This window comes from Helianthus annuus, chromosome 14, assembly GCF_002127325.2.
Source record: "Helianthus annuus cultivar XRQ/B chromosome 14, HanXRQr2.0-SUNRISE, whole genome shotgun sequence".
Classification (NCBI taxonomy): Eukaryota; Viridiplantae; Streptophyta; class Magnoliopsida; order Asterales; family Asteraceae; genus Helianthus; species Helianthus annuus.
The window spans coordinates 7,532,515-7,550,650 of record NC_035446.2 but is presented as its reverse complement, the minus strand read 5'-3'; the positions used below and the strand labels follow the sequence as shown (position 1 = coordinate 7,550,650).

Below are 18,136 nucleotides of genomic sequence, written 5' to 3'. Positions count from 1 at the left end.
GGGATAGGCAAAATTAAACGCGTTGGAAACTTGGGTTTGAACATATTGTTACACAATCTAGGCATACTAGTAACTCGCATATTATGATTCATGTTGGATATGAGTAACTTTTTGTCTATATTATGCTATGTAATCAAACTTGTATGTTCGCAAACTTTTTGTTGACATATTTTAATACATGTTGCAGGTTGATAGTTTGATGATGATGCGATGAAGAACAAAGATTAGGTGGACTTAGATACACACCTAAATTTAGTTTATCTTTTGATGTTATGTTTTGTTGAACTATGTTGTATTCCTTTGGAATCTTGTATGACAATTAGTCCATCTATGAAATTTGAATTTTAATTATATTGTCACATAGTGTTATGACGTTTTGAGCAATTTGTCCGCCTCATCTCGATGTTTCCGCCATCGGTTGGGGTGTGACAATTGTTTTTAGAATGGTAACTAGAATTATGAACCTAGTTAGGGAGTAAGTAAGATTTTAACTTAAAAGAATGGGTTTTAGCCATAAAAATAAAAACACCCAAACTTGAGGGGCCAAATTGGGATAAGTTGAAAGATGAATTAATAAAAGCAAAATTAAAACACACACACGTGTGTGTGTGTGTGTGGACTGGAACTAGAGAAAGAAGGGGAAACCCCTTTCCAACACAAAATTAGAAAATTGAAGGAGAATCAAGGCTTGTATGCATGAACACAAATATTCCATCATCTAAGAGTTCTTAACATAAGGTAAGTTGAATTTTATGATTTGGTTATTTTTGTAGAAAGTGGGTTGCAACCAATCCATGAGTTCATGTGAAATTAGTATGGTTATGAGTTAGAATCACCTTATAGAACAAGAATAATTTGGTTATCTTGATGATTAAAAATGAAAACTCATTTGTAGTAGTAGTATGATGATCATGTAGGTCCAAAATTGGTGTAATGTTGATGTGTGAACTTGTATGTAATGGAGTATTATTAGATGATGTGGTATGAAGATTATGTGAAATTATTTGATTATAGTAATCTATGTTATGAAATAGGAAGAAGGTGCAGCGTCGGTGGTGACGACGGTGGTAATGGCGGGGACAGAGGTGGGTGGCAGCGTCGGTGGTGGTGGCGGGGACCGGGGTGGGTGGCGGCGGCGGTGGTAGCAGCAGAGACGGGTAGCGGCAGCGGTGATGGTTGTGATGGCAGTGGTGGTGTCATCGGTGGGTGGTGACGGAGGTGGGTGGTGGTGGTGTTGGTGGTTGGAGTTGGCGACGACAGTGGTAGCGGTGGTGGTGAAGACGGTGAGTGGCGATGGAGGGGGTGACGGATGGCGACGGAGGTGAGTGACGGTGACGGTTAGCAGTCGTGGTGGCAACAATGGTGGGTTGTGATGCTAATGAAGGGTGAAGAGGGAATGAAATGGAAAAAAACGTGGGAGACGGATGGAATGATTGTGAGGGAATGGAATGCATTTTAGAATTGGCGATTTCATTCCAACGACCAACCAAACACTCCTTTCTTCATTCTCTCACAATGGTCTATTCCATTTCACCTCCCATTCATGCATATCAAACGCTACCTTAAGTAAATTACATATTACGTTTTTTACAAGTAAACTTCAAATTATGTCATTTGGACAAACATTAATTAGCTTAAAGGACAAACAACATGCAAAACGTAGAAATAAAGGACATTTTACGTGTTTTAAAAAAAACGACAAAGAGTGCAATTAAATAAAGGAAAATTTGTGTATATTAAAACAAAGTGTTCATTAAGGTTTCTTCTGTAAACAGTTTTTTAATCAATATCGTAATTTGGTGTCTCAGTTATATAATATATTCTTATTGCTATCAACCCAACACTAATTCACGTAATATCTTTACATTTTAATTAGTTTTCTAGACATGGAACGTCTTCTCTTAGGTTCATAGCGTCTAAAACACCTTCAATTTTATTGTACAATGAGGTTTGAATGTATTGCATGGTTTACCAAAAGAGGTTTGTGGTAGAAGACTCAAGAGTCAACACTTTATTAGGTGAGTGTGTATCATTTTATTTTGACAAGGTATACACTCTTAACAGGGTAGGGTATTTCTAGTTTTCCCCTAAAAGCACCTCTATCAGGAAAAAAATTGTATTACAAACTAGTACTCTAAGCTACCAATAGTACTTCATATCATTAAATATTAGTCACTAAATTAATAAAGCAACACAAGTATCTAAAGGCGAAAGCATTTAGTCACTTGTTCCCACAATCTCTAATACGGAGATTACTTGGTTTTAAATTCATTAATAAGGCAAGAAGACTCGACCTTTTAAAAAGAAGCACCAAACTTTGACCCACAACCAACGTTTTTTTTTTTTTTTTGCCATGTGCAACGAATACATGCAACTACGACGAGACACCAATAATGCTCCCATCCTTTGATATCCCATTTAAGTGCTAAACTAGTTATCTGCCCCAACCTTTTACGTCATGTGTCATGACGTTAAGAACATTACGTATCAATGCTAAACTAGTCACTAGTTCCCACAATCTCTAATCTCTCCATGTGACGATAATTGTCAAGGTATCAATGCGTCTACCATATGCATAAGCGTCTTGAGACGGAGATTACTTGGTTTTAAATTCATTAATAAGGCAAGAAGACTCGACCTTTTAAATAGAAGCACCAAACTTTGACCCACAACCAACGGTTTTTTTGCCATGTGTAATGAATACATGCAACTACGACGAGACAACAATAATGCTCCCATCCTTTGATATCCCATTTAAGTGCTAAACTAGTTATCTGCCCCACCCTTTTACATCATGTGTCATGACGTTAAGAACGTTACTTAAACCTGTAACACATCTCACTCCCTCTCTGAACATACGTAAAAGAGTTGATGCTATAGCCACCGCAGTACAAAGAAAGTAAGAAACCCAACTCGGCAACTCGCACAATGTTGAATCTCATCTACAAAACATACATTTGTCAATTATAGGCGAGTGATGTTTTACCAATGACATGATTTTCAGCCTAATGGACTTTTAGCCTGCTAAGCGAGGCAAAGTGGAAATACATGCATAACTCGTTACTATAGACGTAAATAATCTCTAACATGGCTATAGACGTTGATCGTGATTTCCTTAAAAATGTTTATGGTAGATCATACAAAACATGAATATCACCAAATTAGTACTTCTAACAACCTCAAATCATTTCGGTTTTTCCCAGTTTAAGCAAAGACTAGAATACCAGGAAATTAATACTTAAACCTTGAGGCTTAAACTTGTCGATTTTCACCTGGAAAGTAGTTTTTTAGTTCCCAGAATCATCATCTTGACCGCCATTTTCTTCAGCCAGCTGTTTTTCCTTTTCTTGTTGCTCTGGAAAATAAAAGACCCGAGTTACGAAGAAAGTTCAAGAAAAAGTGAACATTAGGCAGCCATGTTTCTGCAGTAAGTGAACTAGTGAGGCCTCAAAACACAATCAACATGAGAATTTAGGGTTGTTTGGATGTGCATTTTGAAAGTGATTAAGCAATTTTGAATAACTGGAATCAGAAAACGATATGTATGAGATCATGTTTAGACAATTTTTAAATTGAAACTTAAAAGGTTATTTTAACAAATAAAGAAAATGCTGTTAATTGGGGACAACAAAACTTTATTTGTTACTATTTATAGAAAGGGTATTTTAGACACGAGCCAAAAAGTAAAAAATCGTAATTTTTGTGCATCAGGAAGTGGAATTATTCATGTTGCATGATGTATAAAAAAACTATACGTTTTAAAGCATAATGTGTCTGCTTATGAGTTAATTTAGTACAGTAATTCTTAAAATAAATACATCATGTACGATTGTGTTGTTCTCAAAGCTGCTCAATGTGAAAACATGATTATATATATTGAATCTTCTCACCTAGGTAAAGATATTACGGGTCAAGTCGAACCAGTAAAATTATTAATTAGATATTCTTAAGTCTAAAATCAAAGTAAAAGGACATACCATCATGTAGGTGAAGAAAATCAAAATTTAATTAGCATAAATGATTGAATTCACATACCCATAATTTGAAAGATGGCCTTCTGTGTGCGTTTTTCAAGCTTATCAAGTTTCTTCTGTACATCCCTTCTAAGATCCCAGTTCGGCTTTTTGGGTGCAATGTTCAAAAAAGGATCCTGGATCAAATTTTTTTTAAAAAAAAAGGAGTTAGTACCAGAAGTCACAAAAATTTATAAAAGGAATGAAATAAAGTATATTATACAAACGATAAAATCCTTAAATTACCTCTTTTTTCTCTTCGACCGGAGGTTCGGTAGCAACAGGGTCTTCAAACTTTGGTAACTTGGGTGGAGCAAGTTTACCCTCCTGAAGCTGCTTATCATGAGGAAGGTAATTTCGAAACTTCACATTAACATCACTGTTAACATCACTGCAAAGATTTGGTATTTTGTCAGCATTTAGCAAAGTGAAACCATGTGCTGCAAATGATAACATATTATCATATAGGAAAATTTCTTCATGGGTAAGCTGACTGAATTACCTAAATTATGATATCTGATGAGTGATTATATAACTACCAGACAAAGAAGTTAGAACAGTAGAAACCGTTTTTAACCCGTTTACAAAATTATCCAACACATTTAAATATATATATATATAGGGTGGGGTTCTAGAGTGAACACTAGTGTATTTGCGAACTGAATGAACAAATCATGACCATTGATTTACACACGTGTATGGCCAGGATCTCATCATCAAATCGTAAAATACACTAGTGTATTTCAACATCAAATCCTGGCCATTGATCTACACACGTGTATGGCCAGGATTAGTTCACTCAGTTCGCAAGCTACACTAGTGTTCACTCTTGAACCTAATCCTATATATATATAGGGTGGGGTTCTAGAGTGAACGCTAGTGTATTTGCGAACTAAGTGAACAAATCATGACCATTGATCTACACACGTGTATGGCCAGGATTTCATCATCAAATCGTAAAATACACTAGTGTATTTCATCATCAAATCCTGGCCATTGATCTACACACATGTATGGCCAGGATTAGTTCACTCAGTTCGCAAACTACACTAGTGTTCACTCTTGAACCTAATCCTATATATATATATATATATAGGGTTGGGCTATATAGAAAACCCTAAATATTTAAGAAACCCGGGAAACTCAAAGCTCCCGACTTTTTTTTTTTTGAAAAAAATAACACATGTAATATACATGTTTTTAAGAGTTTTGGGCCAAAAAAATCAAAAAAGCGCCGAAGGGTTTTTTTTTAAAAAAAAACAAATTTCAGCAACTTTCAGCATTTTTTGTCTAACACATGTTAGTCAACGAAGTTTTTGGAACTTGTTTATTTTTTTTTTAAAAGTACTCGGCGCTTTTTGGTTTTTTTTTTTTGGCCCAAAACTCTTAAAAACATGTATATTACATGTGTTATTTTTTTCAAAAAAAAAAAAAAGTCGGGAGCTTTGAGTTTCCAGAGTTTCCTGAAATTTTTAGGGTTTTTTGTCTAGCATTACCCTATATATATATATATATATGTTAATATGTATGTTATGCCAGATGAACAAGTAGGAAAAGCATAAAGCCTAGCAATAGCTATTTCCAACACCGTCATTAATGGATGTTAAGCATCGTTTGTATTGATTTCGATGTCAACACTTTATCAGAATGTGTGTTGAATACTAAAAGTTGTAATCTTGGTGTAACAATAAAACTTAAAAGGTTGCAAACATGTTCTAATATGCAGCATCTCAGGAACAGTACATATATGTGAGAAAAATGTAAAACTGTAAACAAAATAAGTATATGTACTTCATATCTAGAAACCGAATTAGAGTATAACAATCTAACAATTTCGGTTGTAAGAAAAGCATGACCTACAAGAATTTAAATTTGACTTCTGAGACATGCTTATTAGCTTCATAAGGATCTAGTATGCAAGAGACAATTATTACATACTAAACAAAGGTAACAAAATAGGCATGAAGGTTAACATGTCAACTCGTTCCCTGATTTAGCATACGTATGCAAGTTTCAACTCATTCCCTAGCTAAACTATTTGATTTGACTCGTAAGAAAAAAAGGCAACCCAAATCGACTCATTCATGGTCAAAAATGCAACCTATAGCTATAACTTTAAATTATATTTAAGTTAAGTTTTTTCCCATGACATATACAAGTTGAAATGAAAATCGAGACAAACTAAATAGCAAAAAAGGATAAGGTTTGTGGATGCTCACGTTTCTTCCTCATCAGGAGTCTCAAGAAGGTTTTTAGCAGCTCTCAGAGCTTCTAGCCTCTCCCGCCGAGCTGCTGCTGCTTGCTCTATACTTTCTTCTTCCTCGCTACCCATCTCTCAAGGTCACCACAAACCTACTTTTTTAATAGACAAAAAACAGTTTCATCAACATAAACCATAATGAATTATGTCAATTATTAAACATTTCAACTTAAATTTTGCATAGTTGATTGATTATGCATAGTAATAACAAATTTCCATTTAATATTTAGGGTTTCAAATTTAAGGTTTATCAGTAATTTACATCTGAGTGTGATTCAAATCAAACACGCACCAGGTTAATTTTGACACAAGTTCAACAATAACTAAGCTATGAAAACACAAATCAATTGAATATTTCAATATCTGTAAACTTAAGTTAAAACATCAAATTTGCGCGTTGTTGTAAAAATTGGAATTTATCCACGGTTAATCGGAAATCAATGGTTCACCGATTAATTTTCACCTAGTCGGGATCATTAATTGGTAGTCAGTAAAAGCCAGTCAAAATTGGTCTATTTTTTAAGTATTTGAACTGATATGTTAATGTTTGAATTTTAAAGTACTTGATTTGTTATGTTTAAGTTTAATTGTTTATGAACTATACTATGTAAACTTTGATGTATTTTTGTGAATTTTGAAGTTTTACATCCATATCGATGTGCGTGTACATATATAAGTTTGAAAAATTACATATAAAAATTCCAATCCGCCGATTAAACGCTAGTCGGTACACCTCTGGCCGACTAGCGCCTAGCGATTTATAAAACATATTTTTGCATGATACTAACAAATTTCAGCTGCTTATTAGGGTTTATCAGTAATCAACATATGAACATGATTCAAACACATACCGGGTTAGTATCGACAACAACTTCAACAATAAACTATCAAAAACACAAACCAATCAAACAATTCAACCATGAACAGACAATATGCACCAACATCTACATTGATTTAGCATAGTGATAACAAATTACAGCTGCTTTCTAGGGTTTCAAATTAGGGTTTATCAGTAATTGACATCTAAGCGAGATTCAAACACATAACAGATTATTAACAGGTTAGTTTCTTACACGAATGATGAATCCAACAATAAACTATCAAAAACACTAATCAATCGAACAATTCAACCTTAAACAGACAAACTACAGCAACATCTATTAAATTTTCAGGTTTCAAATTTAGGGTTTATCAGTAATTGACATCTTAGCAAAATTCAAACACATATCAAGTTAGTTTCAACCACGCATTCAACAATATACTATCAGAAACACTAAATCAACCGAACAATTCAACCTTGAACAGACAAATTACAGCAACATCTATTAAGTTTTAGGGTTTCAAACTTAGGGTTTATCAGTAATTGACATCTGAGCGTGATTCAAACACGTAACAGGCTAGTTTCTACCAAGAATTCAACAATAAACTATCAAAAACACTAAATCAACCGAACAATCAACCTTGAACAGACAAATTAAAGCAACATCTATTAAGTTGGGTTTCGAACTTAGGGTTTATCAGTAATTGACATCTGAGCGTGATTCAAACACGTAATAGGCTAGTTTCTACTGCGAATTCAACAATATACTATCAGAAACACTAAATCAACCGAACAATTCAACCTTGAACAGACAAATTACAGCAACATCTATTAAGTTTTAGGGTTTCAAACTTAGGGTTTATCAGTAATTGCATCTGAACGTGATTCAAACACGTAACAGGCTAGTTTCTACTACGAATTCAACAATAAACTATCAAATACAAGTATCAATCGAGTATTTCAACTTCAACAGACAGATCACAGCAACATCTACGGTTATATAATAGCGATAGTAATGTTCTAGGGTTTAAGCAGTAAATACACATCGAAAACAGAAGGTGATGACGAAAAACTTACGTGAAAGTGGTTAGAGTGAAGATTGGAGACGAATCAAGGTTTAAAATTGAAGAGAACAAAACCCCAACTGGAACCCGCTCAAGACGATGTATAGTCCCCTTTTTGTTTCTCAAGAAAGTACAGTTTCGTCCCTCAACTATCTAACAATACTCATTTCAAACCATTCTTGTTAACCCGTTAACAATTCCAGGTATGGATGAGCATTTGTTATCAAATACCGATCCCGTCCCAATACCATCCTGATCCCGATCCCGAAAATACCGTACCAAATTTTTCGGTACTGGAAACGGTATCCACTTTTTGGCATTTTCGGTATCGGTATTTTCGGGATTGGTATCGGTTCAGAACGGTACCGGTAAAATACCGAATTTTACCTTCAAATACCGCTACCGTACCGATACCATACCGTTACTGATACCGTACCGACATATTTCGGTATCGGTAACCCAATTTTAGCGAAATCGGGAGGGTATCGGGACGAGATCGGGATTTGCTCATTCTTAATTATGGGTACAAGCATAAGCATTAAACTTGTAATTCTCGGTACATGCAAATCCGGTTTGAGTAAATAAATGGGCAATACTTTATGCTTGGCTCCAACTTGATACGATTCTTAACGAGCCGAGCTTTTGTAGTTCATGAGAGGATTAGCTCATTTGCGGTCTTACTTTTGTCATAGGAGACTCATCGGTCAATCTACACCCTCCTTCGTACTCCCTAGAGTAGTCTACTATTGTCATCAACTATCTCTCTATGGATGGTAACAATTACAGTATGAGAAATAAAAAAAAAAAAAAGAAAGTTAGTGGATGTCATGTGGCATCCATTGATTAGCTCACCGCCTATCTCAACCAATCATAACCAAAAACTATTTATAAACATGTATTTCATTATATAGTATGATATGATATGATATGATATAGTATAATGTTTGAAAATAGGATAAATTACAGTTTTCGTCCTTTATGTTTGTATCAGATTGCGATGGATGACCTTTAACTTCAATAATTACAAACACAATCCTTTATTTAAAAAGTTGGTTACACCTTTCGTCCTTTATCACTAACCAGGTTAAAATCTTATGTTAAATCAGATCATGTGCATCTCATGTGAGGGCATTTATGTCATTTTACTCGTATTTATCTCAGCTATCTCTCTCCAACCACCATATCCAGCCACCACCCTTTGTCACTCCCCCACCGTTAAAGATTTCGCTGCTACAAGCCACAAAAATAAACAATATAAAAACACTTCAAAATTACGCAAAAAATCAAATTTTCTTCCAATCGGTTCTCAGTTTTAAACACCCACTTTTCAATTCCACTTTCTTCAGTTTCTTGATTTGCAATTGGGGACTTTTTATATCATATGTTTGCTTCCAATGTTAATTTAAATGTTGCTACTAAGTGAGAATCACAACTGAAGATTTACATGTATGTGTGTACAAAGATAAATTTTAAGAAATTATACAACTTATAGAGGCATCAGAACACTAATTGTTTGTTTAAGAATAACTTGTTCATCTAGAAATTATACAACTCTGTGTTCATTTTTTAAACTAAGATCTGACGAACTAAAGCCATTGTTTGTTTAAGAATTACTGAAACAAATTCTCTATTCATCTAGGGGTGTAAGTAAACCCTAGAAATTCATACCTTTTGAAATCAAACAAAATGTCGGACAACATACACAAAAGTAAATCAGGCATTCTTCTCAGTGGTCGTCGATGCTTTGAAGAGTAGACAGGTGGTGGTGGTAGTAGATCCGGTGGAGGTGGTTGTATATCCGGCGTGGTAGTCACTGGCGGTGGTGATGTCACAGGTGGTGGTTGTTTTAGTTTAGAGAGAGATTTTAAAGAGTAAACAAGTGGTGGTGGCAGATTTGTTGATGGTGGCGACGATGACCGTCACACTAATGGAGGTGGGATTTGGTGGTGGTGTTATGGTAGTGGTTATGTTGAAAGAAAAGGAAAGGGAAAGAATTGAAAAGGCAGAGATAAATGTGGGTTTTAGTTTTCTTTAATTAAGTTGGTAAAATGACTAAATTACCCTTAACTTATTAGGTTTAACTGAAAATTTTAACTTTGTTAGTGCTAAAGAATGAAAGGTGTAATGAGTTTTTCAAATAAAGGATTGTAACTGTAATTATTAAAATTAAAGGGTATCCATTGCAATACGATACAAACATAAAGGACGAAAACTGTAATTTACCCTTGAAAATAATATGTAATCAACGTTCCACATATGTAAAATCTTGAAAATGGAATATTCATATATACATAAAAATATTTTATATATATAAATGGTTATATCTCTATGCAACTTTCTAGGTATTCCATTTATGGAATGTCAGAGTAACCCAGCCATTGGTGAAAAAAAAAAATAAGAAAAAAAAAATGCTTCAAATCCGGCACTAGTAGATACTGTGAAGAACCGTACTCGTTCTCTAGGAAGGAAAACTTACCAGCCAACCAATTCCACATTTTGTTGATGGATTTTGTATAAAAGTTGTATATACAAATTTTACAGCATGAGAAAAAAAAAAAAAAAAAAAAAAAGTTAGTTGAATGTCATGTGACATCTACTGAGTAGCCCATTGCCTATCTCAACGAATCATAGCCAATAACTGTTTGTACACACTGTTTTCAAAACCCAACAATCAATTGGATCAAGAACTAATCAGTAGAGTCTTTTTTGAACCAGTTATGTTTTTCCTTTTGAAATCTCATTTGTTCATTCATTTCTTTCTCGAGCCTTCATATTTTATTTATTGAACTTCTAAGGCTTCATATATCTTTAATCAATTTCACACCAAAAATAAAGTATTTTTTATAGTTTTTTTTAAAGTAGTTATATATAGACACTTTTAAAATTTCAAAATGTTTGACATAGTTCAATTGTCAATAACTGGTCTGGCCAATGAATCGATAAGAGGACGAATCTGATAACTAATACGGTAATAAAATCAATATTATTTTTAAGTCTCATGGAGGAAGCTAAACAAAGAATCTTCATTAAATATTTTTAAGCCATCTTTTTCTTCTAAGTAAATTACTTACCCTAATGCTCCCTTAGGGTGTGTTCATTCCACTTGATGGAAATTCAGATAGAATTGGAATATAGACTTCATTTCTTATGTTGTTCGTTTCAACAAAAGAAAGAATCGGAGTTGAAAGGAGAACAAATCGCTTGTGGGTTGTGTCATGGTCTGCAACTAGGACCTGCAAATTCGAGGACGGGTGGAGAAGAGGACCAGAAGGTTCCCATCTAAGTTCATGTGCTTGTGGCGAGTTTAGGTATGGTGGTGGTTTGTTGCAGGAAAAACAAACCGGTGGGCGACTCCTTTGGTGTTGCCCAGCGCCAAACACAGCCGGTGGTGTGGGTGAGGGCTGGGGGATTATTATTATTAGTTAATTTAAAAATGGTGGGCCACATTAGTTGATTTATTATATACATAAAAATTTTAAATTTGATTCTAATTTTAACTGAACATGCAAGAATTGATGCAGGCTTTAGCTCTATTGATTAGAGATGAAGAGTTAAATATAAAAACAGGTTCAACGAACCTATTACACATGATACTCGAGATGTTATTGAGTTCTAGGTGGAGTTGAGGGTGGATTACCCTCTTGAGGTGGTGTTGAGGGCGAATCACCATCTTGAGGTGGTGTTGAAGGCCGATCACCATCTTGAGGTGGTGTTGAGGGTGAACTACCGCCTTGGGGAGGCAATGGAGAGGATCCAAAGTCGAGAAATGGATAGACACCGGGTGGTTTATCTTGCGGTTGGATGGATAACAATTGACTCGAGTCACCAATGACGTCAGCCCATCCATAATGAGGTTCCGCCCTACAATCAAATGAAGTTAAAAGATCTTGTTTTGTGGGATCAACTGTAATAAATAGCAACTTACTCGTAACTAGTTTCCTCGCCTACAACAATATCCCAGCTTTCAGATGTCGTGCTTTTCCCGTATTTGTGCACCTTGCTAATGATAGAAAGTAGAATACACACCATGAGAATCATGTCTTAACTTTAATACAAAGGCGGGAATAACAATAGGCTGTTGAAAATTACCCGTTTCCAAAATGCTCTTCGCCCCATGTCCTCGACCAACCTGATATAGGAATGAAACCAAGGGTCATGCAAAACAGTATCTAATGTTAATGATTCTTGGATCAATGCTTAAGCTAGAAGAGCCCGTGGCATTATAGCCTAGTGGCATGTTGGGGGTGGGATAAGGCTTTAGGGACCATGAGGTCCCGGGTTCGATTCCCACAAGGGGGTTTTTTCCAGATTTATTGGGTTTCCTCTTGAATTGGTGTATCGGCATCTTGGGGGTGGTTCCGGTGGCACGATGATACTCCAATGGTCCGTCAGTGATCCAAACTTGCCGTTCAAAAAAATGCTTAAGCTAGAAGAAGGTAAACTCCAACGATAAGACAACCCAAGAATGTCATTACGCCTTAACGCCTGAAGGTCACCTACCCCCGCGCTTCACCTCATCCCACTGGCTAGCAGGGTACTGGATACTGGTGGGGAACTAAAGAAGGTTACTAAGGGGTATTTAAGACCTTTGACAAATAGCCAAAGCACACTAAACTATGTGCATAGTTAACAGTTGCAATTTCTTTGGAACAGTGGGAATTTGGGAGTATGATGAAATGTTTATAAGATTAAGTAAAAGGAAGTAGGGGACATACGTTCACCCGCTGGAGTGACATGCCATGTCTCTCCTTGACGAGAACCAACGCCACCAAAAAACTTCTCCTCCCATTTGTCTCCCCATTTTGTTCCCAGTTCAGTTTCAGCCCATTTGTCCGTCCTGAAAGAAAAAAAAAGTATACACATTAATACTAAGTTAACAATCAACTGTTTTATTCCATGTTATTTAATTCTCTTGTTAGTTTTTCAAAAAGAATGTTTTCCGGTTTCCTATCGAATATACACTGAGACCTTTCCAACTGCAGAGTGCAGAAAAAAACATTTATTCATAGATTATAATTGACCATTTCCAACATACCATTTTAGAACAGATCCTCTTCCATCATAATGCTCTCCCCACTTTTCCCACCACGACTGCTCGTTTAGTCTACCATATTTGTGTGCTCCTTTCTCTGTCCATCCTTTGGCATCATATTTCTCCCACCTACATTAAACATAAGTTACTACGGCATTGACGATGCTACCTTGTTTGTTTCACTAAATTCATTTACATGAAGTAATTTAGGAGTGGCCACTCAGCAGGTCGGAAAAGATGGATAACAGGTCAGAATGGTAACTATTTAGTATGGGTCAGGTTGTGTAGACCCACAAATACTTGGTATATATTTAATTTATAAATTAATTAATGTGTTATATGTGATTACAAGAACTATACTATTACAGTTAATAATCTAAACTTTTTAAATAAAGAAATGAGTAAAATGCCATTTTCGCCTCTAAGGTTTTGGCCAGTTTTGCGACTTTCATCCAAAGATTTGTTTTTCCACATCTGGATTCAAAAGGTTTGAAATCTTGCCATTTTCGCCTGGCTTGTTAACTCCATCCATTTTTACCGTTAAGTTAGGGGTATTTCCATTTTTTTTTGTGGCTAACTTGAAGGGCAATTCGGTCTTTTTCACTTCATGTTAAAAGACTAAATACCCCTGAAAAAGACCAAATTGCCCCTTAAGTTATGAAAAAGACAGAAATACCCCTGAATTAACGCAGAAAAATGGATGGAGTTAACGAGCCGGATGGAAATTTCAAGATTTCAAACATTTTGGATCCAGATGCGGAAAAAACAAACCTTTGGACGAAAGTCGCAAAAGTAGCCAAACCTCAAGGACGAAAATGACATTTTACTCTAAAGAAATTTATGAGGTTTCTGCTTTTGAATACATTTTCGACAACTTTTAACCCGTTTGACACTTTGACCTATAAACGGGTCAAAATAGCCACCACAAAAAAAGTACAGTCTATCTACAAGGAGAGAATCCATACCAGTTCTCATACCATCCAGCATCTTCTGTGCCTGATTTTGCTTGCTTTTGTGCACTTCTTTCTATCCTTGCTATATTACTGCACCAAAAACCAAATCATCACTAAAATAAAAATTAATATTTAAATTTTTGAACTCTTTGGTAACATTTAGAATGTAATTACAACTATGAGAACCTCCATTCATCTTGATGAAGAACTTCTCGCCATGTTTCCCACCACGACTCCCCTTCAGAATTTCTTCCAGATTTCTCAACGCCTAACAATTACCGCAATATATTATTTTTTTTTACGGGAAATATCAACAGTAAAAGGTAAATAAGAGTTACCTAGCTCTTTGTATCCAGTCCAGTCACTTTTCTCCCACCACTGTCAAGGAGATCAATAAATCCAGTTAAATGTATACCTGGGATCATACTTGATAATAACAGAAATTAGTACTTCAAATCATTATAATTATAAGTCAAGGTTAGGTGGCATGTTTAATTGCACAACATATTGCTTAAGTTCCTGCTTTTATCATGCCTCTTAGTAGAAAACTTTAAGTTATCAAACGGTTCATTTGGGTTATTAACCGAAAAAGGAAACAATTCATAGACAACCTTCTAAATTTCTTTATTCAAAAGTATCACATCATCTTTTGATTAATTATTCATTAAATTCATAAACAATGGACAAGAAAGTGTTGGCGGGTCAATTCAGTTATTCAACCTGTTTTGACCTGATACAGTGATATCCTTTGACCCACCCATTTGCCACTTTTAGATGGAATAATGGAAGTTTTTTTTCAAAATGGTGTTGGTGAAAAAAGTAATTACCATAATGGTGTTGTTTCAAAAATATTTACCAAAATGGTGTGTTATGTCACTTTGCTAGTTTCTCACTCCTAATCTCATTGAATTGAATAACTTCACTTTATAAAATAATTATTGACTTAATCATTTTTTTAGTATAAGAAATGAGAAATTAAATTGATCACTTCAATTAATGTCCCGAACTTTGTGAGCTCACAGTTGAAAATAAATTTGGCATTTTTTTTCCTGAAATGCGGAGAGATTAATATATAATTATTTATTATACATACTCTAAAAATATAACATGGATGATTACAAACTAATCTCTACGCATTTCACAAAAAGATTTACACATTATTTTCAATCGTGAGCTCACAAAGTTCAGAGCATTAACTGAGGTTAACAATTTAATTTCTAATACAGAAAGATAATTAGGCCAATCATTATTTGATAAAATAAAGATATCCAATGAGATTAGGAGTCAGAAACTAGGAAAGTGAATTAAAACACCATTTTTGGTATATATTTTTCCACAAACACCATTTTGAAAAAAAAAAAAAAAAGGAAACTCTGGATAATGAGGCATTCAAGGAAACTAAAACCTTATAAACTTATAAACACATGGTCAACTAGTCACTGTCCTTCAAAGGGTTATCTAACTAACATCAAGAAAAATTATAAAAAATAAATAAAACCTGTAAAAGTTTATAACTAATACCGCTTCTTTCCATTTTGAAGAACCATCACTGCTCTGACCACCCATTTTAGTCCATCTACATCTATATCCATTTTCACCTAGATCTTCTCCACTTTCTCTATACCAGGTACTACCATCTTCATTAATGCCAGATTCATTCACATGTTCGGTTAACAAATTAATGCCCCAGTCCTTCGCACTTGCAATACCCGTGTCTAATGTTAAAAAAAACATCAAACTGAAGTTATTACTAGGCAGATATTACAGTATTCTAATTTCGGTAACCAACCGTTTTAGGTCATAAAAAGGTAAGCATCCGGTTTTTAAATGTCACATCAGCACCACATTAGTGCCACGGTCAGAAAAAAGTCAATGCGGTCAAAAGTTCTCGACACGTCATCATTTTGGCGGTCAAAATTTTACTAGTTGATTACCTGCAACTTATATCTTTTTTAAAAACTTCATGATTTTTTTTCTAATTAAGAAAATTGGCTACTTAGGATAGAGTTTATAAAGTTACCTCTTTTCGGTGGGGTGTCACGAGACTGTGGCCCGGGATTACTTGGGGTACAGCGTGGAAAGTACTTTTCTTGTCTTGAAGCCAGCTGAGGTCTGCACCAATCAAAATTCAGAAAGAAAGTACTTTGGTTATATGCGTAATGTAGAGAAAGAATTACCATTCTTGAATTTAAAACTAGTTGTGTCTAAAGATGTCTAGCTCAAGAAGCACAATTGAGCAAGTAGGTTTAATACTATAAGCACATTGCAGGATGCAGAGACAAGTAGACAACAACTCCAGAAGTATCAAGAAATCTAAACACCGAAGCACATTCCACATAATCCACGCTCCCCAGCAGCTTTGCTATTTGTATTATTTTACTGGGTATGGTTGTTGTTGTTGTTACTAGTTCATTCTTCCCGTAAAGTGTTGTCTTTTACTTCAAAGTTCAAACAATTCACTTTTCCACTTGAGTTTTAATGAGATCCTATAACTATTCTTTACAATACAAAAACAACCTTAAATCATATAAGAAGCACAGAACGGTTTGAGAAGAAGGGCCTCAACATGCATGAACATTCTACATTAACATTGAATTTAGCATGTATTTAAGGGTTGCTTGGATGTGCATATACAATGTGATTAATGTGGCCTGAAAAATCAGAAGTTTACAAGCATCATTAAGGTCTAAGTTAGTTAAATAGTTTTAAATTAACATCAAGAATTGTTTTCTTACAGAAACCCCTTACCTAATCATCCAAGATGATTGTTTTGGCCAGGAAAAAAAAACAGAAAAAAAAAATACCATAATCAGATTCTGCATACGCACTCAAAAAATACCATACTTCAAATCACGGTAACAAGTAAGCACCTAAGTCCTAACTCCCAGGCCACAGGTTCGAATCCAACTTCAACTCGCTTCTGTCTTTAACCCCTAAAAGGTGAACAGCTCAACACAAACTTTTTAACTAGTACCATTGGTTAGCAAAGTATTGGTCCGTCGTGAGTTTTCCAATGACCGAGTCTCAACGTTTTTTAAACGGCAAACTACACAACTCCTAAAATCTACCCACACCACTTTGGGCGAGGAACACCAATGCGACTCCTTAATACTAGAGATTCTCAACACTTATTAAATAAAAGTTACAACCTTACAATAAGAAACCTAGGGAGTAATGCTGTAATGCTTCATGTCCAATTGTCTAAATGTTGATTTAATTTCTGTAAAAACTAAGCAGATAACATATACATCTGTCTATCATATTCAAACATTAATGAAAACATAATGTTAACAAAAAAGAATATAACATACTGAGACGATGCAAAACGCCATGTCGGTGCAGCTTGCACTCGAACTTTACAACCATTCTTCCTCAAATCACTCTTCCGTTGTTCACCTTTCGTACCAATTCTCCGGTTCGACACAAGTTTATCAGAACAGCAACAACTAAACCTAAAATCACCACTATGAGTTAACAGATTCCACCGGAGCAACACCGGCGGACAAAAATCAAATCCTCGCAACCGCAAACTAATCGACGGTCGCGGAGCTACGGAATTCCATGTCATTGATGAAAAATCAACCGTAAGTGTAACATAAGTCATACGAATTCCATTAGTAAGTTGAGAATTTGAGCTAAAATTGATGAATCTAAAACCCTAGCCGGTGGTAACTGTATCGAAGTACCAAAATTCGTGAAGTGATTCAGTGAGAGAGTTAGGGTTTTGGTGTTGTAAGCGTTCGTGTGATGGATGATTGTTGAAGGTAGGGTCAGTGTTTATGGGTGTGCACTGCTTACCAGTCGTTTCTTGACACGTGGCGGAGATTAGAAGGTTTTATGATTTTACAGTGAAAGTGCCTAGTCATGTTTAATGATAGCCACAACTTTATCACAAACCTTTTATGTTCTTTTCTTCTTATTCCTACCAACATTTTTTACATTTCTAAGTTAACTCTTTTAGAGTAATGGGTCGATGGTGGTTCATTAGCAAAGT

General features: G+C 35.2%; 2 protein-coding genes across 5 annotated transcripts; both read right to left on the bottom strand.

Annotated features, from left to right (window-relative positions):
• Window positions 1-3,055: 3,055 nt before the first annotated feature.
• LOC110908018 (coiled-coil domain-containing protein 12) lies at window positions 3,056-8,318 on the bottom strand. Of its 4 annotated transcripts, none has more exons than XM_022152917.2 (5): window positions 8,171-8,318; window positions 6,233-6,368; window positions 4,260-4,404; window positions 4,036-4,150; window positions 3,056-3,355 (listed from the first exon to the last, which is right to left on the bottom strand). In XM_022152917.2, the coding sequence occupies exons 2-5, from the start codon at window positions 6,343-6,345 to the stop codon at window positions 3,288-3,290; spliced, it is 441 nt and encodes a 146-aa protein (XP_022008609.1). In that variant the 5' UTR covers window positions 6,346-6,368; window positions 8,171-8,318; the 3' UTR covers window positions 3,056-3,287. The 4 variants fall into 4 exon arrangements, with proteins under 4 accessions (XP_022008609.1, XP_022008611.1, XP_022008612.1 ...); XM_022152919.2 differs by having other exon boundaries at window positions 4,260-4,392; XM_022152920.2 differs by having other exon boundaries at window positions 4,260-4,392; window positions 6,233-6,365; window positions 8,171-8,306.
• A 3,330-nt stretch (window positions 8,319-11,648) lies between these two features.
• LOC110908019 lies at window positions 11,649-17,899 on the bottom strand. The gene is made up of 11 exons (XM_022152921.2): window positions 17,454-17,899; window positions 16,163-16,254; window positions 15,664-15,857; window positions 14,481-14,520; window positions 14,329-14,410; window positions 14,155-14,232; window positions 13,193-13,318; window positions 12,873-12,994; window positions 12,247-12,286; window positions 12,083-12,157; window positions 11,649-12,018 (listed from the first exon to the last, which is right to left on the bottom strand). The coding sequence occupies exons 1-11, from the start codon at window positions 17,744-17,746 to the stop codon at window positions 11,760-11,762; spliced, it is 1,401 nt and encodes a 466-aa protein (XP_022008613.1). The 5' UTR covers window positions 17,747-17,899; the 3' UTR covers window positions 11,649-11,759.
• Window positions 17,900-18,136: the final 237 nt, after the last annotated feature.